Source organism: Mustela nigripes, chromosome 1 (assembly GCF_022355385.1).
Source record: "Mustela nigripes isolate SB6536 chromosome 1, MUSNIG.SB6536, whole genome shotgun sequence".
In the NCBI taxonomy this organism is placed as follows: domain Eukaryota; kingdom Metazoa; phylum Chordata; class Mammalia; order Carnivora; family Mustelidae; genus Mustela; species Mustela nigripes.
In genome coordinates, this window is record NC_081557.1 from 267,318,861 (window position 1) to 267,345,766 (window position 26,906).

A 26,906-nucleotide genomic window follows, 5' to 3' on the forward strand; every position below is an offset into this window, starting at 1 on the left:
GGAGTGATATCATATATGGGACCAAGTATGATGTCACTCCAGAACACATATCCCACAACCTAAGATTCAACAGGTAACTATTACATATATATTATATATAATATAGTTTGATATATATATACATACACATAAAATATCCATATATTATATATATGTGTGTATATATATACATATATATATAAATTGTATGAGAGATAAGATTGCAATCAATGTCCTATATAAACACGGGGTGTACCAGTGTGAACACCACATGAGTTAGCACAAAATAGTTAATACAATAATTTAAGAAGTGTTTCTCAAGTTCGTTTTATATGTATTTTGCTGATATTAGCAATATCAACTTATTTTTGTCCTTTGTCTCTAGTGGTATTTCAATACCTTCCAAATAGGTTTTCAGTAGGACAGCATAAAGTATTACAGGGACTAAATCTAGGCTAACTTCTGGGCTTGGGCAGATAGACCAGGTAAATTCTCCAGAGGCAATAAAAAACTGTCCATATGCTTCTCAGCCTTGTGCGAGGTTTATCATCTGGCAAAAAAATCTTCCAAGAATTTATCCTCTGGCATTTTTCCTTTTCTGAGAAAAATTTCAAATAAAATATGAAACAGTAGAATGGGGACAAATGGAATTCCTCCAAAACCAAAATCACTTGTGTGATGACACGATCTAAAGAACATGGGCAGGCAATGTGATGGATACTTTTGAACCCAGCTTGGATTTTCTTGGGGCGTTAGATACAAGGGAAATATTTAATGAAAGGTAAATCATGCTAATCTTTGTGGTAGGCTGAATAATGGCCCCATAAAATGTCCATGTTCTAATCCCCAGAGCCTGGGACTGTTACTATCCACGGCAAAGGGACTCTGCAGATATGATCATGTGAGGGATTTTGAGGGAGGAGACGAGAAAGACAAAAGCGGATGTGGTAACCGTGGCAGAGGGTGGATGACTCATGCTGAAGACAGGAGAAGGGGCCACAAGCCAAGGGTTGCAGGCGGCCACTAGAAGCTGAACAAGACACAAAACCAAATCCTCCTCTCAGAGACTCCGGAAGGAATTAATGCTGTGGAAACCTTAACTTTTTAGCTCACTCAAATGGATTTTGGACTTCTGATCTCCAGACCATTAAGAGACATTTGCGTTGTTTTAAGCCACCAAGTTTGTGGTAATTTGTGATAGAAGCAACAGAAAATTAATAAAGCCCTCTCTTCTCAACATAATCGACACTAAGAACATTTTTTCCAAAGTTAGAAATTATAAACATATGCATAATGACCTTGGGTCGAGATTACTGGACTGATTTTTGAAGAGTCAAGGGAAATATTGTTTAAAGCACAGGAACCCCTTCCATTTCATATGTGATTAGAAAAAATAATGTGATGACTTTATCTTTACCAGTTCAATAGATTTAGTAATTTTGAAACCACTAATGAACTGGTCTTCACCGTTTGAGTTAAATTTTTTAAATCTAACAAAAATTCATCATTTCAGTGCTTTCTGGAGGGTTGCAGAAATACAGAGATATTAAACAAACAGTAATGCCATTGTGATTTTCTTTTGTTTTCAGTGTTGTCTATATTATTCTGATCATAACAATATCCTTTAAAATGAGATAAAACACACTGAATATTGAATAATATAGTCTTTGATATCCTTTTAAAAATATATATTTAAAATCTTTTCAATCTTTCTGAAATACTCAGCTCTTTATGAAGAATCCCATGATGTTGATTATAAAAGTCCTGGAACTTTCTCCCACTTTTTTAAACATTAAGAATTTGCTGAAGATTTTTTTTACACTTGAACATATTGTTTAAAATATAATCTTTCTTTCCATGTGACAGCCTCACACAAACAAAGTATTTAAAGAAGATGAAGGTCTGTCATTGCTCTATTTAATTAACAGAGACTTTTACGATTATGGGATATTAAAAAAAGAACTCAAAAGAAAATTTTAGTGTGATAATGATAATCATCTCATTTCACATCTGAATTTCAACTGGTAAAAATTCTATTTACAGGTGTCATCTGCTAGAACTAGTCAATCTTATTTTATATTGTGTGATTTTCTTTCCCAAGTTACTTACACAAATCAGATGGTGGAGTACAAAAGCATGGCTAGAGGTTTACATTTGCTTCTAACTTAGCACATGATGTGACAATTTCCTTTTTCTATTATCTATGACTTTGGAAGCTCTCAGTTCCTTTGTTTTGCATCTCAGTTGTTGAATACCTTGCCTTTTAGCATAAAGATAATGCATATCTTTTGGATTGTATATATTCTACAAGATTAACTTGTGATGTTTCTAACCAAATTGAGATCTACTTAAATGTACATTTTAATAACTTTTACAATTTATTTTGGTTTATCCCACTGGCATTTACAATCTTGCAAATATAATTCAACTAAAACATAAATAACTTTACAGTGATTAGGAGACAATGTGAAGCATCCTTTTTTTTTTCTTTAAATTTTCACTTCCATAGTTTTCTTCTATAATAAAACAATGGTAACTTTGTCAAAGTTTAGCAATTCTAAAATACTATATATTTTAAGTAGTATTCAAACTGATCAGTAAAATGTTTGCCATTTTGAATACTTCCGATGGGGAACATAGCATAGTTATTGTCAATTAAGATTGTTTTCTAATTTTGACTAAGGAAAAGAAGGGTTTAATAATTTAACTTTCTGCAGTATACAAAGTACCTCATCATTAAAACTGGTAGTGTAGGTATACTGTTACAATTTCTATACATCTTTACATATGCCTTTGGGACACCTGCTATGACTGTAAGGTCAGAATGAAACACACAGATGTACTTCCCAGTATTTCTTACTCATCGTTTCAGAGGTTTCAACAGATATAAATTTTATTATCAGTTGCCTCTTTGACAAATTCTAGTTGTAAGAAATTAACTGAGAAATTACTCTATTATGGCTAATTATAAAATCATGTACTATGGTTCAATGTCTTTTTGGAAACTAAATGGCAGTTTACAGAGCTAATAATGCTATTCTCTTCAAATGAGGCCAGTCATTAAAAATATGAAATACATAAATACTAAAACCTCCAATATGACTATATTCACAGAAATGTTGTCAGAGCTGGAAGGAACTCGAGACACCTCCAGTCCATCTCTCGTCTGTGGCTGAGAAGCTGATCAGTTCAGTTTCAGCAAGTGAGTGGTGGCCAGCTCTCTGGGCTAGGTCATTCGTCCCCTGTTTCCTAAGCTAGGAGGATATGTATGTAGCACATCACAGTGACTCACTCTCTCTCACACACACCCCACATTACCTTAATATAGGTCTTGTAAAGTAATCTGAACAAGCACATTTAATACAAATTTGCACCTTCTACTGTGCACTTTTTAAACAGCATCTTCTTTTGGCAGAAGAGTACAAAAATAAAGTTTATTTTTTAAAAAAATAGCACAGGGCTTGCTGCATTATGAGTTCTCAAAATTTATTTCCTTTGGTCAATTTGACTGAATTATATCCTAGTAAGTGCAGGAATATACCAAAATTAAAGTGTTCTCAGAAATATGCCGTAGAAGTTCACTAAGCAAAGTACGGCTCTAACCCCGGACTGGAACGCGGAGCAGTACTCAGCGTCTTTATCTGAGAGCAGACACCCTCTAGCCTCACCTGCCCCTTCTTTTCTTTAAATGCATGACAGATGCACCATTTATTCCGATTCCAGATTACACATTTCCTTTCGTATTAAAATAATGTCTCTATTTCTCCCCCGAATTACATACCTACCAAATTTTGTTTAGGAATACAACACTAATGAACTTCCTAAAGTAATGCGATGCTGTCCAAGACCTAACAAAAGTTAAGCATGGTCTTGCCATGGAGGAGGAAAGTGCTTTACGATCCTTGTCTATGGCATCTAATTACGTTTTGCTCTCTTAAAATTCAAAAAAGATGCATGGAAATGGATCAATCAAAAATGTTTTAAATACTTTTTGGCCATACTATAGACCGTGTTTTGATTTTAAAACTAAACTCACACATGGCCTCTGAGCAGTAAACAATGGTCAGTGATATTTACATAGTAAAGTTATTAACTTCACAGAGACACCCAGATCTTACATGCAGTAAGGATTTATTAGAAAAACAAATATTGAATAATTTATCATTTAAAATGGTTCGAATAAAGTTCAGGGGGAATATAAGCAAATCATTTCTCAAAAAATTTTAAATATAGGAGGCTTAGACCTTCTCTATTTTTGTCAAAATAAGAATTATCTATAGGAGACAGATGCTGCTCCCTACTTAATGGAGGGTCTCAAATTTTACTCTGCATCTCATTGGGAATGAAATATAAATTTTTAAAATAGAATTAACTTGGGGAAAGGCATCAGTGCTGCAACTCTTAGCACCAAATGTTTTTTCTTGGAGCACCAAATGCTTTAAGGAAAACATTCCAAGTATCAAAGTTTTCAGATAGATAAATATTTATGGATCAAATCCATAAAGAACAGACATTGTTATGAAATATATATAGATGCCTTCAAAACTTTCTTTCCAGGCAGAGTAGACACATAAGTTAGGAGTCATTTCCCACTTAATTGTTGTCGCAACCTTATGCAACACAAATGGATCACGGAAGAAGATTTCCTCGTTTACACACGGAAAGTAGATCTCAACTGACATTAGGTCCGGAAAATTAAACGGGAACTATTTCTCCCTATAAAAAATTTAAAATGTTATTAAACTTATAGGAATAGCTTTATTCTAACCTTTTACTTTCCTGTTTAAGGGCATAGAGGTTTTTGATTTAGTTCTTTGGTGAGTAAACAGCACTCTTTCAAAGCAAATTCTTCTACATGTTAGATGGCAAAATGAGAGAAAATAGCATAGATCTGGTTCATCTCTTTAGTGCAATGAAATTCCATCTGTCTTTGAACTTTACGAATGGTGCTTTCTTAGTCTACATATAGACCATCGCCTCTCCCTCGTCACTGAGAGATCTTGCTGGTGGCATTAGAACTGGAAACCTATTCATGTTCACGTTTCACGGAAAGCTGTTTTGTCCTTTGAGGACAGAGGTCTACTCACAATTGCTCGTGCAGCAAAATCGAAATGCCACACCAATGCCGTATGATAGTGGACCAACTCCAGGGGACAAATCCCAAGAAAAAGCCGTAGCTTCTGAAGAATCTTTGGTGCTTTTAAATACCGCTTATGGGTGTGCACGGATCAGAAATGAAGCGCCAATTTGGGAAAACAGCAATACACGCTGTCTCAGATGCAAATGTTGAGCAAAGATCTATGGGAACTCCCTAGGCGTGCATCAGGCATCCAAGGGGCACTTGCACGCATGGATAACCGAATGGCGATAGTACCATTTGTGACCATAAGCAACATCTTGGAACTGAATATAATTCTATCCCGAAACGAACCAGGACAATTCTATATTTAGCCAAACACAAAGCTTGAGCTTATGTAGGTTTAAATAACATGGTCGCAGAGGCACAGGTAAAATTTTATTTACGAATATGGAGACACATGACTTTGGATCCAGCCAGCCAGTGACATAAATAAACTTGAGCAAATGATTCAAGCTAGAGGATATGCATGTATATATATATTTGTGTGTGTGAGTAAGGCTTCTTGGAGCCGTGCCACAAATCTGGACACCAACCAACAGAATCACTCCCGTCCTCTGAAATTTCCATTAAGGGCACAATGGGGGTAATTATACCGGGATGCTCCGAATCGCTCTTTCGGTCTCGTGCACTCGCATGCCCACCGAACACGAAACGTTCGCCTCCGTCCTTCCAACGTGATGGTGGTTGAACTTATTTTTAGTGTCACTTGATAAGCCTGTGTGCTCGCAGGGAGACATCCCACTGACCCAGCCGCTGGTCACTGTCTATCCCAGTTCACATCACAGCAGGCGGGTTTTGTCAGGTTTCGAGTCGAATATCCATTTCGCATCTGAAGTACAGTATCGAAAGTGACTGGATCATTTGAGCTTTCTTCTTCAGCGGCTGCCTTCTTCCTCCCCCCCAGTGTTTCCGCTCACGCTAACATAACCTGGCATCGTCGACGTGACACGATGGTGGTTTTTCTAAAAAATTATAATACATACATTTCGATGTTTTGTGGTGGCCGGCCCTCCTGAAAATTTAATGTATAAATTGAGGAGAGGAGGTCTTTTTTTCTCTACTGACTCATAACCAAGGTAGAGTGCCCCTCAAGATCCAAGGAATGCGCACACAGTAATAGGTCATTCAATGTCAAAAGGCATAAAAAAGATGAGCAAAATCTTCACAGGCTGCTGCTTGCTGTTGCCTTTAATTATATTAATTAAACTTTGAAATTTTCATGCAAAGAGAGTTGCTGGCTTGTGACGCTGAAGAGCCCTTGGAGACTTGGAGGAAGGAAAAACCCTGAGCGGAAGCTTTGTGGTTACCGCTTCCTTTAAATTAAAGCAAAACAAACTACCGGTGTGTTTACAGTTATTAATGCTTTATGCGCTACTACACCCTAAACATAGAGAGTGGGGTAAATCCCCACTCCCGGGGACGAGTTCTCGAAGCGCAAGTCCCTTAAACTCCACTCAAGACCTCTGGTTAGAGGCTGTCTTCCTGTGTAATAACGCTCTATTAATTTTCTTCTTTTCCCGAGTGCATAATGAAGAAAGGTGTCTTCAACAACTAAAGGGCAAAATCTTGCTTGCTACCAATACCTTGAGGCATCCTGTCTACATTTTGTCATGCGTGTGCACTTTTCAGTGTTAGAATGACAAGATTTTCCAGTCAGAAGCTTCCCGTAAGGCACAGTGTGATAGGGGACCGGGGAGGATTTGGTGATCTGACATAGCTATAAGGCAACGGACTCCCGTATCTGCTTGGCTTGGTGGGAAATTTCATACTCCGCCTGTGGCGGACAATCTTGCGATGTAAAAATGCAAGTGCCGTGTCTCCATGTAAAGCACTCCTCTCTCCATTGCAGACCCGTCATGGCCCGTTGTTCTGTGGTCCCTGTTTTGATATCTTCATGCTGTTGTTTTTGCTTTTTCCTCCTCTCCACATTCCAATGAACTTTCTTGTATAAACCATAGCAGGTAGACTAACATGAGTCTTTATGTCCAATGTCATGAATCATGAGTTACCAGTGGGTTTCACCAACTCTCATGTAGATGGCAGAACGAGTATTTAAAAGTGTTTGGTGCAAGCAAAGCAGAAGGCAGAGAAAACATTTCCTGACTGAAAGGAAGAAAGCTGTTCTTCCAAAAACTTCTGAAATTCACTTTTTTTTTTTTTTCTCATTTGGTTGGATATCAGTTGTGTAAGATGTATCTTCATATCTTCTTTGGTCTTCCTGCTTTCCTTTTACTGAGATGGAACTCGGGAGAAGTTTATGCACCGGCCCTAGAAATGAAAAAAAAAAAAAAAATCATGATTGAATTAGTAAAGCAATTATAAAAAGCATAAGAATACCTAGTTTTCTAGGTATTATGCAAGAACAGGTCAATGTTAAGATGAACTACAAAGTCAAGTTTTTCCCCCTGGGTCAAAGCATGGTAGTTCATTCAGATCTTTTCCACAGCAAGTTCATCTACACAATGGTATGGTAAAATTAGAGTGTAAAAAACTCTGTAAAATAGAACTATGTTATTGCTATTTAAAGTACTGCATTACTATCTCAGCAACAAAAATATCAAAGCCAAACCCTATGTTTCCTTCTATAATGGATTTAAATGAAAGTACTCCTTTATGCAATCTGGTGCTTTTAAAACTGATGTAAAACTGATGCTTCTAAAATGTATATGTGAGGAATGCACTTGAGAGGTAGTAAGAGTCAGGGAGCGGAAAGACAGGGCATCGCTCTGGGACTGCATTTCACAACCGGTTTGCAAAAGACTTAGAGAACTTGTCCTCTGTTGTTGACCATTTCTCTGTGCACAACTACAGGCCATCATTACATGTCCTCCCCGAAAGGTGACTATTTATTTACATTCCACAGTTTTAAAGAGACTTTGTCATTCCAACTCCTTAGCACTTCAAGAAAGGTTACAAAGACACATTGTTACATATGTAATTGTAAAAAATCCAAGAATTATTTGAAAAAGTTTTCAATTAGTGATAAAGGATCCCCTCTTCCCTCTCGTTGGTATGACCCTGCTGATAGCCTCTGCTACATAAATCACATCCAGATTTCTCAACAGGCCAAAAGCTAGCGTACCACTGTCTACTTTAGGGTAAGGAGTATCATCTTACTGAGATTCTCCTATTTGTCTTACTACCTGCTCTCTAACTTCATATTTTAGAACTTCTCTTTATTTCTCTCTAACTGTGAACAATTAAGTTTATTTTAGAAAGCCAATCCATGGGAATATTCAAAAGGAACAACAAATACTGTTGGAGAAGAAAGCCTAAAACATCAAAATGGGATTGTGGTCCATTTTCCTCTCAAAAATGTCTGCTCAATAAATTTAGATCTTTCAGAAATTAATGAAGAAAGAGAAAAGCAAAAAAGTAAAGTAGTTTCCATTAACTTCTTCCTAAAAGGCAGAGACATTCATCAAATTATACGTCTTCTTAATAATTTGGAGACAATATTATTCTAGTTGTCAATTTTATTACTTATCTTGTACCTAATGTCTACAAATAATATCTGGGCAAAAGGGTGTGAGAAAAGCAGAGAGAAGACTACCTGAGAATGAGGTCCAAATCCTCAGTAATGCAGCGGTCACAGGTCATGCCCTCAGACTAGACTTTGTATTGTCTAGAACCCTCAAACAAGATCGTTAAAATGAATGTCAAGTGAAAAGATGCTCTTCTCCAAATTAGCTAAGTATGATTACCAAAAGCCATAGGAACATTATAAATGTTATTTTCATTACATACCCCTTCTCTAAACATTTTTTTCAAGGGGGACAGGTAGGAAAAATGACATAATAAATAAATATTTGGGCAAAGCAATAATACAGTGCTTCTAAGCCACAATAGTCTAACTATAGACGCAGTAAGAAATAGATCTGAACTATGCCTGTGAAAACAGTGATGAACATTAAAAATATGATCTTCTGGAGTCCTTTGAGAATCCAACAAATCCATGAAGAATTATATTACAGCTGCATAGACGTGAATTAATGACATCTTTTTCTTGTATATTTATGGACCTAAAAAAGTAAAGGTTTTCTCTCTTCTGCACAATTTTGAAAAGTTATCATGAATCTCTACTTTTATTTGACTGTCATCACTAATTAACTAAATGTAGATATAGGGCTCCTTCTCTGACCACTTTTGTTCTATACACCAGATTAATCTTAGTGACTCAGATTCACTTACTTGAAGCAACTGGATAGTTTTTAAAAATGAGATTCATAGTTCACCTGAATTCTTAAAATCACTTCAATGTCTAAATTATGTCAGACCTAATTATTTTTTCATTTCATTTGATGTGGTTTAATTATAGACATAGAAACCCAAATGAAGAAAACCCTACTGAGTTTGACTCTGAGGTGCTTACTTACACACTTACAAAATTTGGGAATAAGTCCTGATCATCAGCCATCAAATGTCTACTGACGCAAGTACTAAAAACACCTGTTAAAAGCAACATCCACTCCTGTGTCTTAACACACACCATCACCAAAATAAATAAGTAAATAAATACCTTTCCCTTCCTAATCAAGGATTCGGTATTTTCCACTTTTTTATCAAGAGCTGATAATGTGGGGGTGTATTTTTAATTTACAGAAATCCAAAAAATGGTAACTTGAAGGAGTTATGTTCAAGAATTACTTCCTCTGTTAAGCTTTACCATGTTCTCCCAGTCACGGAGCTCTTTCCCTCAAAGCTTCCATGGCATCTCCACTACAGCCAAACCACATTATACCGTAACTATCCTAACTATCAGCTTGAATATCTAAAAAAGTAAGATAATAGTGATTAAGTCTAAGGGTTCCAAAGCCCTAGTTATGGATCGCAGCTCTGACACTTGTTAACTACTGTGTGATCATGGGCAACTCATTTCATAGCTTGTGCCTCAGTTTCCTCATCAGTACAATGAGGAATAAAAATTGGATCTATTATTCTTAGGACTCCTATTAATCTATTAATACACACTTTGTACACTACCTGGCACTTAGTAAACTCTCAATAAGAAACAGGTACTTATTATCCATACCTTGTCTGTGTCACTGAGTGCCTTACACAGAGCACACGCATAATAAATCCTCACTTAGAAACGAGAGTAGATGGATGGTAAACACATAAATGAACGAATACATAGTGATTAACTTCAAAAACAGGAAGACAGAGTAAGTATAAATTTGAAAAAGAAAAAGGATTACAAAGGAGGAAAATACAGCCATGGGAAAGGATAGAAGAAAATCTAGAGAAACTGGAAGAGAGTAGCCCTAGAAAGGAAAAGATTAAAATGGAATGATTAAAAAAAAAAAAAAAAGAAAGGAAGTATTGGCCAGAAGGGAGTTTTTATTCAGTATTCCATCAGGGATCTTCCTCCCAGAGGAATCTGTAACCTACTTTCTCCGGGGGACACTCCCGACAACCAACTGTGCCAAGCATTTCAGCATTCCACGTTCCCATAGACCAATTTGTTCACTCATCTCTGGGTTGTACTTATTGAACATCCTGGTTGAGCCATCTGAATGCAAGCCTACTCGAGAGTGTGCGGGTGTGACATAGCCGGTGATCAGAATACCTTATAACCCACAGTTAGTGTTTTCACTCTGATGATATGCAGCTCTAGGAGTTTCCATGAAAGCCTGGTCAAACACTTCAGGCCACAAACAGCAACCTAATTTTTAAAAAATGTGTGTGTGTGCACATGTATATGTATATACATGTGCACACACAGCCTATCTCAAAAGTGCTATGCAGACTGAGATTGATTCAAATAAGAATATAGATAAGTTGGGGCGCCTGGGTGGCTCAGTGGGTTAAGCCTCTGCCTTCGGCTCAGGTCATGATCTCAGGGTCCTGGGATCAAGCCTTACTTCGGGCTCTCTGCTCAGCAGGAAGCCTGCTTCCTCCCCTCTCTCTCTGCCTGCCTCTCTGCCTGCTTGTGATCTCTGTCAAATAAATAAATAAAATCTTTAAAAAATAAATAGAGAGAGCAGCTCTTCAATTTTCATACCACATCAATCTTTCTAACCATATCCCTGGTATCTAGAGCATATATTTCTCTATTCAACCAATAGTGTAGAATATTTATGCCACAGGTACTCATCGTGGTAACTCTGGAATTCCTTCTCTCCAGATCAGTTGGCAAAACTATCTTCAAGAGGGAAGTTCTAAGTGAAATACTAGCCGTCTCTCTAGGTCTGGGTTTTTTCCTACCAAAGTCCATGAAGACCAGTGACTTCTCCAAGGTGCCCTGGGGGGTGCCTTCGGCCGGCGCAGTGCACAGGAGAGGAAGGAGCAGGCACGACACAAGCCTCTCAATCCTCATTTGGCTCAAATAACTCTGCCCTTACCTACCTTTAAAAGCGTAATTCACTATAAGATTTTGTTTTTGTTTGTATCAAAATGTATTAAGATAACTATTATTCAAGATTTTCATGCCTATGTTAAGTCAGGTCACGGGTAAACAATTCATACACCTAGACTTGGTTTCTTTACTTTTCTTTAGAAAGGCCTTCCTAGATCTAGATCTAGGACACCATTCCCTCAACTTCTGGTCACATAATGAGCTCAAATGATTTCTGTTCCTATAAGGAGAATTTTCTATTTTGGAAAATTGCTGCTGAGGACATAGTTATTAGGGGACCAACTACTGAAATTACGAGTCGGCTAGAAAAAGCTCCTCACTTCCGTTAAGTTTACCTGCTTCCTTTGTATTACATAAGGCGACCACAGCTCAGCCTTTCTCATTGTGAGCTGACTTCCAAAGAGCTCGGCCGCATGATATTCTAGAAGTTACCACTACCCTTAGTGCTCACTTTCTGGTATAGCTGGATCTTGACTTCTGCCCACAATTATTTCTTTGTTTTTATTCTGAAGTTTTATTGTAGGTTTTCTTCTTAAGACTTCCTTAGAAGTAGACCAGGTGTAAGGAAATGTAAACTAATACGTATTTCTTTCTGAAATTTCAATTTTCTTATTCATGAAGACTTCGTACTGAGCTAAATCTTCAAAACCCTCCCACAAAGGAATTAACTCAACTTCTATCTTATACAAAAAGAAAACATCATGTCTACTTCCCTTCTGTTTCCTTTTCTTATTCCCGTAGGACTTAATGAGGTACTCTGCAGATAGCTATGTCAAATGATGTCAAATGATTTGAACTTAATCTGAGTTAACTTAGATAATTAATATGAACTTAAAGTTTATACATGAAACCATATTAAAACTATAATGTTCTTCATAAAGTCCCCAAAATTCTTCTATAAGCATAAATAACCTTTGTCTAATAACTAAAAGTTTCACCTTGTTTTCTTTGGCATCTTAAAAAAAACAGGTGTACTATGATTCATTCTTTATAAACCTGAAATGCATTAACATATCAATTCATCTCTTAGAGTAGAGCTCTGTGAGGAAGCTTTACTCCATTATCTACTTTCCCTTAGCCTAAGAAGGAAAAAAATGTATGAAGGATAAATCACAAATAAAACTTTGGTCATAACAAAGTCTAAATTCACAGAATCTGTCAGCTTTAGCTTTACTTAAGCGATTTTCAGGCATTTAGTAAGTATCTATTAGAACAAGAAGTTCATTGACATTTCTCTAGAAATCGCTGTTGGCAATACCTTCTCTTGGGTCTCCTCATACACAAAAGTGGGAAATTGAGAGCCAAAATAAAATTGTCTAATGCTGTTAATTGCTCTGCTTGTTAACTAAACAAGAGATAAAAACAAGGGAACTGTAAAAACTGACATATTTGCTATTGGTTAAGTATACAGACCCCCAACTCTATTACAGTTTTTGAAAACCAATTTCACCTATTCATTTTCACTGTAGCCAGTGATAGTAGTGTTAGCCAGAGCAAGCGCCACATTTCCCATCTCTTGAGCATTAAAATTCTGCTGGCATTAACGCCTATGAACTCCTTTACTAGCTATCTGCACAGGATATATTTCACTGCTATAACTGTTAGAGTATTACGTTCACCTCATAAATATCCACTGACAAGCTAAAGCACACACCTACACTTTAGTGTAGACTTTTCAAACACAGATAGCTGATTTATTTATATCTCTACTTCTAAAAAGAATTTACTAAACCTTCATGCTCTGTGCAACTGTAAACAGCAATTTAAATTTAAAATTGTATACAAAGCACAGATATATAGAAATAGACACAAAACAATTCAAAAGGTCCTGGAAATCATGATTATCAGGAAAGAATGCCAACTTGAGGATACAATATGCACTTTAAGTGGAGATTTTCTACAGCAACTGAAGGTACAAGACTGAAGAAAGGGCATAGACTATCATCTCTCTTTCAGAGTTCCATCTATACATGAAATATATATATAGAGAGAGAGAACACACGATTTATATATAAACACATACAATTATATATACACACATATATAATATGAGATAATCTTTATATTCTCTACTCAAAATAAAAGTGCAAGATTTTGAGCTGAAATATAATTTCCACATACTCTTTTGCAATGGAAACTCAATGCATAAATGCCCCATTTTACAGCAGAGACCACACACCATATGGATATACAGTAGATGTCATGAAGGGCTGAGTTTGCTTGAAAATTTTACTTTCAAATTTTTTTTTACCCTTTTCATTCTATTATGACACCTGCAAAATTTTAGTGACTCCACACATACTGTTAACATTTACTTCAGGGAAATGTTATTCAGGTCGGTCTCCTAGTTTCTCTTGAGATTCAGGCATACAATTGGAAGGTAATAAACTATCTAATTCGTACCTCATAATTAGATATGAAATTGATCCTTCAAAGTTATTACTTGTAAGAGATATAGATATACAATTTTGACAGCTTTCCAAAAATATTGTTGAAAATACCTTCTTGGGCCTCATGATACATTGTAATGAAAATAGATGCCCAAAAGAATTATATATGTAAAATCAGAATTCCATGTATTATTTTAGTTGGACACCTCATAAGTAATGTAGGAATAATTTTCTACTTTCTAATCTCAGAGCACTAATTATATCTTTGGTCTTAAACCAACAGTAAAAAAAAAAAAAAAAGTCAAAATATAACTTCTAGCTATAGAAAAACAGTATGTAAGTTCTGTATATGCACAGTATAGCATTATGGGTACATAACAAAAGACTGAAAACCATCCAAATATCCACCAGTAATAGACAAGATAAATATAAGATACAGATAGATAATGGAATATTATAAATCATATGCAGCTGTTAAAAAGAATGAGGGTGCTCTCTAAAAAAGTAAAAACAGTTACTGATAGGTTGAAGGAGGGCCCAGGGTGGAGTTGATAAAGATGTAAATGAGATCTTTTAGTAGATCTTGTTATATGCTATCAAATGCAATCATAAATATTTTGTTTTCAAAAAAATATTTAATAAAAAGAAAGCCCTACAAACTAAAATAGCCTTTACTAAGAGCAAATCAGAATGCTGCCAAAAACTGAGAATATGGCAGGAAATCTCAGAGCGATCCCTCCATAGTACATGAGCTTTTCTGTTAGAACATGGAAGTATGGAAGTAATCAATTGAAAGCTGGGAGAAAGTCAGGAAGGAAAAGATATATTTCCCTCTCCAAAGGGACCTTCCCCAAGGGAAAGGAAACAGCTCACTAAAGGTTTGGAGAATGAGAGGACTGAGAAAAATAACCCTGAGGGACCCAGCACCTTTTAAAATAATAAGGCAGCACCCTGCTGAAACTTAGGAACAGAAAAACTGAGATAAATCTCCAAGGTTAATGAGGCCTAGGCATTGGCCAGTCAAAGGCTATAGGCAGGAATCAATATGGAAGCTGGTCCCTCAAGCTGTAGGAAGTGGCAAAGAGTGTGAGTGAGGGGAATGCAATACCAGCAGCTGGAGAGCAAAGACAACTCCCCGCAGTCAAAAGAGCTTACAGGTGGGCTATAAAGCAGAGAGAGCATGAAAGAGGAAGAGAGCTCTGATGAAAAGAAATCCCTGACACTTCCCTCAAAAATTTTTAAGCCAATGGTGAACTAAGAAAATAACAAATTGTGATCCAGCTCAGCTACAGATTGGTAACATGACAGAGGAAGTGATATATTTGTTTCTAGAGGTAAATGTCATCTAGTCTTTTTTTATGTACCAGCAAAAAATAACAAATTATGGTACACACCAAAAGCAGGAAATTATGACCCATAATCAATGGAAAACACAGTCAATATGGGCAAAACTGCAGTTAATAGATAAAAAAAACTTAAAATAACTATGATAAAAAAAATCTAGTGAGAAAGATAGGTAGCATGCATAAAAATATGGTAAATTTCAGCAGAAACTATAAATAGGAATGAAATGGAATAGCTAGAGAGGAAAACGTAATAGCAGAATACTGTTTTGTGGGGTGCCTGGGTGGCACAGTTAGTTGATTGTGTGACTCTTGATTTTGGCTCAAGTCATGATCTCAGGGACATGAAATCAAGACCCACATCAGGCTCTGTGCTCAGCACAGAGTCTGCTTGAGGATTTATCTCCCTCTCTCTTTGCCCCCTCACTGTGTGCCACACACACACACACTCTCTCTCAAATGAATAAATAAATCTTAGAAAAAAAGAATAATGTTTTTTATTCATGTAAAAATAGACATACAGCATAAGAAAAGCTCATTGAACTTGAAGGTAGGGGGAACAGAAATTGTTCAAATTGAAAAACAAAGGAAAAAAAAAACAACTAAAGAGAATCTGAGACTAGTGGGGCTACATCTAATGGATTAATGAATAATTGGTGTCCTAGAAGAAAAGGAGAAATAATGGAGAAGAAAAACTTGAAAAAAATAATGGCTGAGAACTTCCTAGAATTGATGAAAGGCATAAACCTACAGATCAAAGAAACTTAGTGACCCCCCAAGCAGGATAAATACACAAAAACTGTATCAGGGAACATACAATAAAAGTTATGAAAAACAGAGAATATCATAAAAACATGCCTCTCTGTCCCTTATCACCCTCCACCAGACAGTATATAGAGAGAAAACACTCATAAGCAGGACAGCCAACTTTCTATCAGCAACAGTGGAGGGCACAAGACAATGGAACTCCCCCAAAAATGTTAAATGGGGGCTAAGAAAGGGAAGTCAACCTAAATTTCCATATTCAGAGAAAATGCCCTCCAAGAATGGAGGCAAAATAATTTGCAACAATGCAGATGGAACTAGAGTGTATTATGCTAAGTGAAATAAAACACTCAGAGAAAGACAAATACCATAAGATTTTACTCATACGTAGAATTTAAGAAACAAAACAGATAAACATAAGGGAAATGGGGAAAAGAGAGAGGGAAGCAAACCATAAGAGACTCTTCAAACCATAAGAGACTCTTAACTATAGAGAACAGACTGAGGGTTGATGGAGGGGAGGTGGGCAGGGGACAGGCTCAATGGTAGTGTGTATTAGGGAGGGTAGGTCCTGTGACGAGAACTGGGTGTTATATGTAAGAGATGAATCTCTAAATTCTACACTTGAAACCAATTTTACCATATATGTTAACTAACTAGAATTTTTTTTAATTGAGTCTAAAAAAGGGGAAAAAAATCTACACAAAATAGAAACATCTTAAGATAAGCAAACCTGACACAATTTATCTGGAATTGACTTCAGCAAAAACAAGTGCTAAAAGCTCTTGAAACTAAAAGATAAGACATTAGATGGAAATCTAGAGTTGCAGGAAGAAATAAAGAGAAACAGAGGGGTAAATGTGTGAATAAACAAGAGATACAAATATATAAAAGAAATAAAATTTCCTTATGACATTACTGATTACTTAAAGCAAAAATAACACCTTATGGAATTTCTAACATATGCAGAATTAAAAATATATGATAATAAAAGCACACAGGGAGGAAATGGGGATTAGGCCACTGTAATGTTTATATACTGTTTTTATTTATTTATTTATTTATTTTTATTTTTTTTTTAAAGATTTTATTTATTTACTTGACAGACAGAGATCACAAGTAGGCAGAGAGGCAGGCAGAGAGAGAGAGGAGGAAGCAGGCTCCCTGCTGAGCAGAGAGCCCGATGCGGGACTCGATCCCAGGACCCTGAGATCATGACCCGAGCCAAAGGCAGCGGCTTAACCCACTGAGCCACCCAGGCACCCTATATACTGTTTTTAAACTATTATATTATTTGATAGTAAATTGTGACAAGTTCAAATAGCATACTGTTATTTCCAGAGCAACCATAAAAAACTTGCACCAAAATATAGCTAAGAAAGAGAGGACAAGAAATGGATTCCAGGAAATTACTCTGTTAACCCAAAAGAGAGCAGAGAAGGAGAAACAGAATAAAGAAGGACAGAACTGATAGAAATGAAATACAGAGATATAAGAATTGGAAACAAACTGAAACAAATGAATTGGATACATAACTATACCCAGAAAAAAATTATTTCAAATGACTAAAACAGTATTTTGACTATATATCAATAATAGAATATAATCCAATGATAAATAGAACAGCAAAGAAATGTTTTGTTTCATTCATCAATCTTAATTTTATTAATACTATTTTATTGTTAATGTGTAGCTATGTACTTAATAGGTTAGAGCAAATAAGTAAGCTCTTTGGTACTGTTATGAACAAGTTAAGAGAAAGGTAATACAAGTATAAATTTTAAAATATTCAATAAAATCTCTTAATACTAAATTGGAATTGAAAAATATACCATAAACTCGTGATTTTTCTCAAAACTATTTAATTTTCTAGGTTTATGGACTGAGATGCTTAGAAGCAATGACAGCCCAATAATAATTAGCACCCCTAATATCCAAAATGTGTTCTCTATATACCATTATCTACTAAAAACATCTAGGGCCCTTTGGAGTTGAATAGGTTATTCCTGTTTTAAAACAGAAAATGTAAAAGATGAGTCTGGGACATTTTATGCCAAAATAAAATAAATTTTTGAAACACTAACGTGGGCCATGTCAAAAATTGATAGAAGAATCAATATGATGGATCAGGCTTTTACCACCTGCTTTCTCTGATCTCTCTTGGCATACCTAGTAGCTAAACAACTGATGCAATGCATTGTAAAGCACACAGCGCCACTTACGAATGATCCACGCCTAAAGAAAAGGCAAATCTGAATCACAGAAAGGGGGGTACAAAGTATCACTACATGTAAGTGTGTGTCGGGAACTGAGGCTAGAGGAGTTTTAATTGTGTAAAAAGTGTTCCAGGTAGCTCTTGAGCAGAGATTCAAAGGAAGTCCATGACACTGGGACTACCTGGGGAAGAATAATCCTGTGAGAGCAATCAAGTGTAAAGACCCTGGGAGTAAGGCGTTTTAGGCGTATCTACAGGAAAGGGACCGAGTGTGGCGGGAACAGACTGAACAACGCAGAAGGTAGACAACGAGGTCAGAGAGGAAGCAGGGACCCAATCATGCAAAGCCTCACAGGGAAACTGCTACAAACCCTCCTTTTAAAAAGCAAAGTTACTGGGGGGCCTGGGTGGCTCAGTTGGTTAAGAGTCAGCCTTCTGCTCGGGTCATGATTCCAGTGTCCTGGGATCGAGTCCCAAATCAGGCTCCCTGCTCAGCAGAGAGTCTGCTTCTCCCTCTACCCTCCCCCCTGCTCATAAATAAAATCTTTTTTTTTTTTTTTAAGCAAAGTTATGAATTATACAAAGTTAACATCTGGATCTCTCTCATCTCTTTCAGAGTAGATTGAGTTAAACTGTTAAATGAGTTACTTTTCAAACATCTTAAGATTCACATGTGCCAAATATTCTCCCTCCCTTCATCCGTCTCTCCCTCCCTCTCTGAGACACACACACACACACACACACACACACACTCAACAGACAATATCAAGACAAAGAACTCAAATAACTACCATTATATCAAATAATGGCTAATTGAAAACTTAATCCATATTTGAACTGTGCATTTAGGAAAATGTTAAAAAAACCCAAATGAAAGCCATATTACATCATTACTGTGTAATTAGGTGAGAAATAGAATAAATTAATTTATGCTGCATTAAAATACTAATTTCCATTAGGGTATTACTAGACTTATAATGGTTATGTTAATATCACAGAGCAAAACTTTTATAAGCAATTCATGTATTTTTTTCCTAGGAAATCGGGCATTGAGAAAATTCATTTGTCTTATCAAACTGCTTTTGGCACATTTAAGAGAAATCCTGAATACTTACATATACATCATCAACACTGAAAAATATTCATTGAGAGATTTTCCTAATATATAAGACCCTAGGGATGCAGTGATGTATCTCTTGCTAAGTTTCTAAGAATTAAGTCTTCATTTTTGTGGCCCTGAAACAGTACATATTGTCTCACTCGAAAGTTAATACTAAAACTATGTTGATGATTTCAGCCTGCACTTAATTCACAGAGATTTTTACTAGCTCTCTTAAAAGAACTAAAAGAATTCACAGTTCTTTGGGTCATTTGTCAGACAGCTAAATTCCCAGCTAATTTGAAACTAAGGCTTTTTCAAAGTAAACCAATTATTTAAAAACTTCAAGTTTTAAAATTGATAACATATAGATAATATCAATTAAAGATACTTTACAGAAATGTAAAGTTTTCAAATCTTCATTGTTAAGGACAACTACAGATTATTTTCTAGGACTATAAATAAAAAATTTTATGAAAAAATCCACCTATCAGTTTAGTTGGAATATGAGTTACCGGAATATTGTTTTCTTTCAGAATGGCAAGTATTTAGTGGACTCATGCCAGGCATTCAGTCCTAATAGAAGACATATGGATGTATTCAATTTTTGAGCAACAAATTTATCCCTTACTTATTTTTTATCACATGTTGGAAAAACAATCTTAAATAACTGGTGAAGTCATTTTTATATCTAATTGAGAAGACATCCAAATCCCCAAAGTCAGGATTTAATTTTGCTTATTAGAGACTAATATTTAGATGTACGATATGAAATGATATATGCTTTTCTGTAACACAGAAGTAATGTGGATTAAAATTCTTCACATTATACCTCTACATTCTAGACTGCTGGCACAGCAGCCAAATGACTACATTTATTACTAAATTTACACCATAGAGAACAAAACTGGAAGTGGCACCTTAAACTGTATATACTAAAATGAGGCTGATAACTGCATGAGGTCTCTCCCTGCTTTTATGTGCAGACAGTTTTCAAATACAGCCATAGGGATTTATATTGTAAAGATAGATGCCACTGTGACCCAGATGTCATTTCACTGATGAGTGCGAATTTAATGGCATTTAATGGGAATCCCTTGCTCACAGTTTGAAAAGAAACTAAACATGCATTAATTTTGCCTCTTAATCAATGCAGGCATTCCCAGCCTAAATAGCATATCAACAAAAAAGACTGACTTTTAAAATAATTGTGGAAATATTAAACCATCTCTAGAGATATAATTAATCCAACATAATTCCCCAAACAGAAAGAATATACTTTCAAAGTTTAAACATTTATACACATAAAAGCATATAGATGTATTCAAATAGGTAAACAAACATGACAGTGTTTCCAACTACCAATAACTCGTGTGTAATAAGGTTCTTCTGCATACAAAGGGCAGTTTGCTTCTTGGTCCACAGAACTCAATAAAGTTGAGTTTGTGCAAAAGAGATGATAGATGACGGAATGATAGGAAGAGAGGAAGAGAGGGAGGAGAGGAGAGGAGAGGAAGATATACAGATACACTGAGGTGAATATAGAGTCAATGTTCAGTTATCCTAGAAAAACAAATTCTGATATTTTAAGCCAAAATGATTTTCTATGCCAAAAATAATATTAGCCCAATATCTTACCCTACTGCAAAAAACAAGAGACTCTAGATGATAGCAGAATTGTTCAGTATTATAGCAGTCCTCCTAATTTTTTTTAACAAACAAATCTAAGTATTAGTTTCAGCTTCCTCTTCTTTCCCAGACCCCAAGCTCCACCACCATTTTCTCCCCACCATTTTGCAAATGCGTTAACACGGTGTTCACCGTACAGTTTGAGGGCTTACCAGTATTTGCTGAGTTAATAGTTACTGGGTTTGAGGTACTGAATTCGATCTATGCAGTTACTGTCTCTCTGAGATGTGTAACTGACATTGATATCCATATGAATATCATTCAATCTAACTACAGAACGATTAGCAAGCTATAAAATAAAATACAACGGTTCACTTGTCTAAACATAGAAACACAAAACTATAAAACCGGACTTCAGTTTTTGCTAACTGATTGCAATCAAGCAACAGTGGCCATCATTCCATGGACAAAAGTCTTCCTGGCTTATTTTGAGACATGAATATCCAAGCCATCCTAGACCCATTTCCTATATGCCACCCAATGGCTTCGCCTAAGAGGGAGATGGCTGAACTTCAGGATAGACTTGTTCTAAGCTGGGAAGCAAGTAGGCATCAGAGAGGAATGGAACTTGATGTCAATTTTAAATGGACAGCAGATGGTAGAAAGTGAGTCTTTTCATGCTTGCAAGCACCAACAGAGAAGAGAGAGATAAAAGCATATATTGTAAGTCCATTGTGATTCTTAGATCTAAATCACTGCATGTTTTGACCAGCAGGAAGTAGTCATTTTGAGCAACCTAACCACACGCAAACATATCATGAAGTCGTGAAACATTAAATCGGCGTCTGGTTAGTTAACTGATTTCCTGGGCGTTTATTTTCCTTTATCCGTCAGTTAGCCCTTGTCAAGGAAATCCACATTTGAAGAAACAGGTTTCTTCACACAAGTGGCGTACTACTTGCGATCTGTTCATTGTTAAAACGTTCTGGAGACTGAGTTATGCATCAATGAGGGCTTATTCTACATTTATTAGTTATTAACACCATTGAATTTGAAAGCAATAGAGCACAATTCACACGGATCTTCCAAAGGGTTTATTTTTAAAACACTCTCAACATCGGTGGCATTTGCTGACAAATGTGAAAGCTTAGGATTTAATTAGTACTGGGCTCTTTATCAACAAGTAAAAATTTGGGCTTAAAAAGACTGAAAACATTCTTTAAAAGAATAAATACATCTTGATAAATCAATTTCCACGAATACATCTTACTTAACATTAACGAGAAGGTCTTTAATCTGCAATGCATTGTTGGAGTTGTTCTTCCTTTGGTGAGAAGGTACTAGAACGTTATTAATTCTGGGGCGGCACTGGAGCACAGAACATTCTTCAGAGTCGGGAAACATGAAAGGAAAAGGCGAGAAACGGCCTCTTGCAATTACACAACCTCTAATGTTCATAAAACTTGCTTTCTTTAAAGTCAGCCTCTGGTACACTTTTTAGATATGACAACGAAAATTCACTTTCAAGACCTTGCCACTTTAAAACAGCTCTATGACGGAAACAAAACAGAGGTAGTCAGGCATCAGCACAAGACCATAACCAAAGCTGCGCCACGCTGCCATCCTTTAACCCGGCATCCCATCAGCGCAGAGACAAAGGCTACTGGGATGACGCCGGACTGTGCTGCTTGAATGGCGTCCCTGAGAAAAATCCAACTGCAGCAGCACACTTTTAGATTTCAATGTGAAAGATTGGTCATTCTAAATATATACCATTGTATTTTTTCATCAAAGTCAACATCTATCTTTGGAACTTAGAGAAGACTGAACGAATAAAATATTCTTATGTTGTCAAACCCCAAACACGGACCGTTGTATGAGCATTTTTATTCTCCCCTGACAACATCAGTGCACCTTGCAAAAAGAAAGCCAGATGTCCATTCTATTTAGTGCTATTAAAAGTCTGTTTTACAGACTTAAATCATATTCACTGGGTTTTATTTTTTGTTTTTGTTTTTTTCCAAATGACGATGGCACTGAAGCTTTTGATAATGGAGAAAACATATTTTTATGTGGATCTTTTGGTACTTCTAGCTTAAAATATACAGTCTGACATATGTTTAAAACAGAGCATATGGAAATGATAAAAAGCAAATCTGAATTCCAAGTTCAAATATTGGTTCAAAAGCTACCTTATAATAATTTCAAATCATGCATGTTACTGAGACTCAGGACCAACAGAAACAATTAATCTAACCTCCAGGACTTAAAGTTTCCACGGTTCATAGCTGATTGTTCAGGTTCTACAAAATTTATTCACAGATTTTTCAAAGGATTATATCTGGAGAATCCTTCTCTTTGTGTGACGTGGGGTCACTTTGTATGGAGCCAAACCAAAAACAGCACCCGTACAAATCAGCCAGGGGATAAACTAACAGCAATCCGCAAGTACTGTTAGCCTAACAATTCCCATCTGTCCGCTTAAGTGCACTATCACAGAGATGGTGTCTATGAACAATAAGTATGGGGCAACCAAAGTCTGACAAAAATTTAACATCATTCAGCTGTTCTCAAGATAAGAAAAAAAAAAACCTGAAAGAAATTGTCCTTTGTTGCTTTTCGCTTTTAGGGGGAAAAGACAAATTATGCCTAACAAAATGACCTTAGAAATGACCTTCTGCCAATCAGTGTGCTCTTGAACAATCACTACAATGTCCTAGGTCTTTATGTTGGGAGAACTGTATCCTAAACCCTGATCCAAAATGACGGCTTTGGAAAACTTTCAAGATTGCGAAGGGTGTGCTGAATTAATAGTGATTAATATGTATTGAATGAATCAGTCAATATTTGTGAATGAGAATTTGAGTCCAATTTCTGTAAGAATTAATAATCTAAGATTCATATGTTTTGGGGGATGTTTTTGAGAAAATTCAGTTAACCAAAATATTTAGCTTACCAAAACATAGCAATCCCAATCATGTCTATGAAAACAGTTTATTGTACCACGTTGTTGATGAGATAGGAAATGTGTCTAACGATGTCAGAATAAGGTTCGAGTTCTAACCTTATTATTTTACAAACCACATGTCAGTTTCCTATCTTGAAGGTTATGTTGGCTTATGTGAGAAGTGAGATGGTTGCCATATTGAGGCAAATTCAGAGATTTGATTTCAAGCTTAGAAAGGAAAATGAGAATTTATAAAGATCTGTAAAGACATACATGTGAAAGTTAACTATTTTATTTAAAAAAATCAATTTCATCAAATGTAGAGACAGCTGAACATAACATGTCTGTAGATATTTTTAAATAAACTAAGAAATCCAACTATGTCTCTTATATGGGAAAGCTGCTCTGAGGTTACCCTAACTTATCATAAGAGTCTTTTATCTTTGTTCTCCTATGCCAAGCAAAGTGCCCGCGCTGGAAGTACCTAGTACTTACCTACAAAAGGAAAAATAAGTAGAAAAGCAGAAACTTAAAAAAAAAAAGCTTACCATTCTCCCCCTTCACATTCGTGTGGATAACTATTATAAAAATATTGATAAATAAATGAATACAAAATAACTAGTGTTGGAGATGTGAGAAATTGGAACCCTCACATATTGCTGGGGCTAGGGAGATGGTGCACTGGGGAAGACAGAATGGTGATTCCTCAAAAACCTAAACACAGGATTGTCAGATGACCCAGCAATCCCACTTGTGTGTGTGCACCCCAGTGAACAGAAAGGAGGGACCGAAACAGCCGTGTCCAGTCCCTATTACACACCCGTGTCGACAGCGCCATTTTGCATCACAGCCAGACGAAACCCAAAGTCCGTCAACAGATAAATGCTTAAACAGAATATAGCATATACACACAATGGGATATTATTCAGGCTTAAAAAAGAATTCTGATACATGCTACAATATGGATGAACTTTGAAAACATTATGCTAGTAAGGACAAGCATTATATGATGCCACTTCTAGGTCTTACCTAAAATCATCAAATTTGGAGAGACAGAAAATAAAACGATGGTTACCAGGGAGTAGGGGAACAGGAGAAGGGGAGTTATTGTTCAATTGGGATGATGGAAGAGTTCTAGTGATGAACAGCGGTGATGGCTGCGTGCCATTGTCAAAGTACCTAATGCTACCGACTCCTGCACTTGGAAATGGCCAAAATTGTTAAGTCTGTGTTATACATGTTTTGTCATAATAAGCAGTTATTATTTATAGGATTTTAAAATCAGCTGAAATATCATAATTTGTACAATTCACTGACGAATTCAAGATATACAAAAACTGAAAATTCCCATATACCGATAATAATTAAGTTAGGAATATTATGGAAGATTTATGTTTAAATGAAAACATTTATTTATATATATAATATATAATAAATAAATGTGTAATTAATATAACAAAATTATATTAATATAATATTAATATAAAATATTAATATAAATATTAAATGATTAATATTTATCACAAATTAAAATTTGTAATATAACAAATTTTACTATAGATTATTATTATGTGGCTATCTATATATATTTATCATAATTATTTTTAAAGAGTCTTGATTTATTCATTTGACAGAGAGAGTGAGAGAGAGCATGAGCAGGGGGGAGGGTCAGAGGGAGAAGCAGACTCCCTGCTGAACAGGGTGCCTGATGTGGGACTCAATCCCAGGACCCCTTTGATCATGACCTGAGCCAAAGGCAGGCATTTAACCGACTGAGCCACCAAGTGCCCCCATGATTATTTTATTTATCCAGCTAGTCAATTCCTTTTAATGTTCCACCTTCCTACACAGAGTTGTTGGCACACGTTCTCATATCAAGATAAAACTTTCTAAAAACGAATATTGGTTATTATACCGGGATGTAGTCAGTAATGTCCTCAGGGCATAAGGGGGAATGTGAAGCTCTTTCTTCCTACATCATATGACCCTCCCCCCACCGCCATGGCAGTGCTGGTCTGAGTTCTGTGCCTATCAGTTCTCTGATTCTCTTCCTTAAGATGCTGACCTCTCATTACTGCGTTGTGTCCATCTTTCGTAGCCCCTCTGCCCTCAGTTCTATTGTCCTGCTTCTAATCTGTCACTGGGAGGGAAACCAGATAATCAAGCCCAGTAGAAGTAGGTAGGAGATAAAAACAGGTAATCGTGTAAATGAGCTGGAACTCTTCAACATGTTTTTACTGACCAGAGAGTTACTTATTTCCATCAACACTTCTAGAGTGTGTTTTAGGTATGGGAGTTGCTGATCTATTCTGTAATACCACATATAGTTGCCTCTCACGGGAACAGTACAGAGGTTAGGGGGTTGCTGTGCCCTGCCCCCCCATAGTTGAAAATCCACATATAACTTCCCACTCTCAAAGCTTAACACTAACAACATCCTACTGACTGTAAGCCTCACAGATCACATAAACAGTGAATTAGCATATATCTTGTACGTTATTATATGTGTTATTTGCTGTATTCTTACAAAAAATTAAGCTAAGGAAATGAAAATGTTATCACTAAGAAAACCACGCATTTCAAATCCACATTGCCTGATGGTCAGCTGTAGCTTGTAACACAATCTCACAAAGATTCTACAGATTAAATTCAGCATCCTGATTATCTGTTCAATGTAGAGCCATACTTTTCCTCCATGACTGTAATAGTCTTAAGTCTACATTTCAACACATTTACCAAAATAGAGTCCAACTCGAGCAGTCTACCAATCTAAACAACAAGACCAAACTCACATTATATATATTCACTGTCATAGAAGTACACACATATTCAAATCGCACATAATTTCTCTCAAGTTGAAAATTTTGCAAATGTGTTTTGCTATACTTCCTTATTTAAATGCTTGGTTTTAACTTCTTTTGCATACCCAAGCTAAAAGTAAATAACTATAACATTTTATTTTTTAAGAGAAAGCAAACGAGTAGTTAGCTTTACAAGGGGTGGAGTCAGGGGGCACCAGGGGCAAATATTTTATGTTCACT

General features: G+C 36.2%; 1 protein-coding gene across 1 annotated transcript in view; it reads right to left on the reverse strand.

Moving 5' to 3' along the window:
* Nucleotides 1-5,481: 5,481 nt before the first annotated feature.
* ANTXR2 (ANTXR cell adhesion molecule 2) overlaps nucleotides 5,482-26,906 on the reverse strand; it is a 146,338-nt gene continuing 124,913 nt past the window's right edge. Inside the window, exon 17 of the mRNA XM_059385749.1 lies at nucleotides 5,482-7,387. Within this exon, the coding sequence (XP_059241732.1) occupies nucleotides 7,349-7,387 (39 nt within the window). The 3' untranslated portion in view covers nucleotides 5,482-7,348. The remainder of the gene's footprint in view (nucleotides 7,388-26,906) is intronic.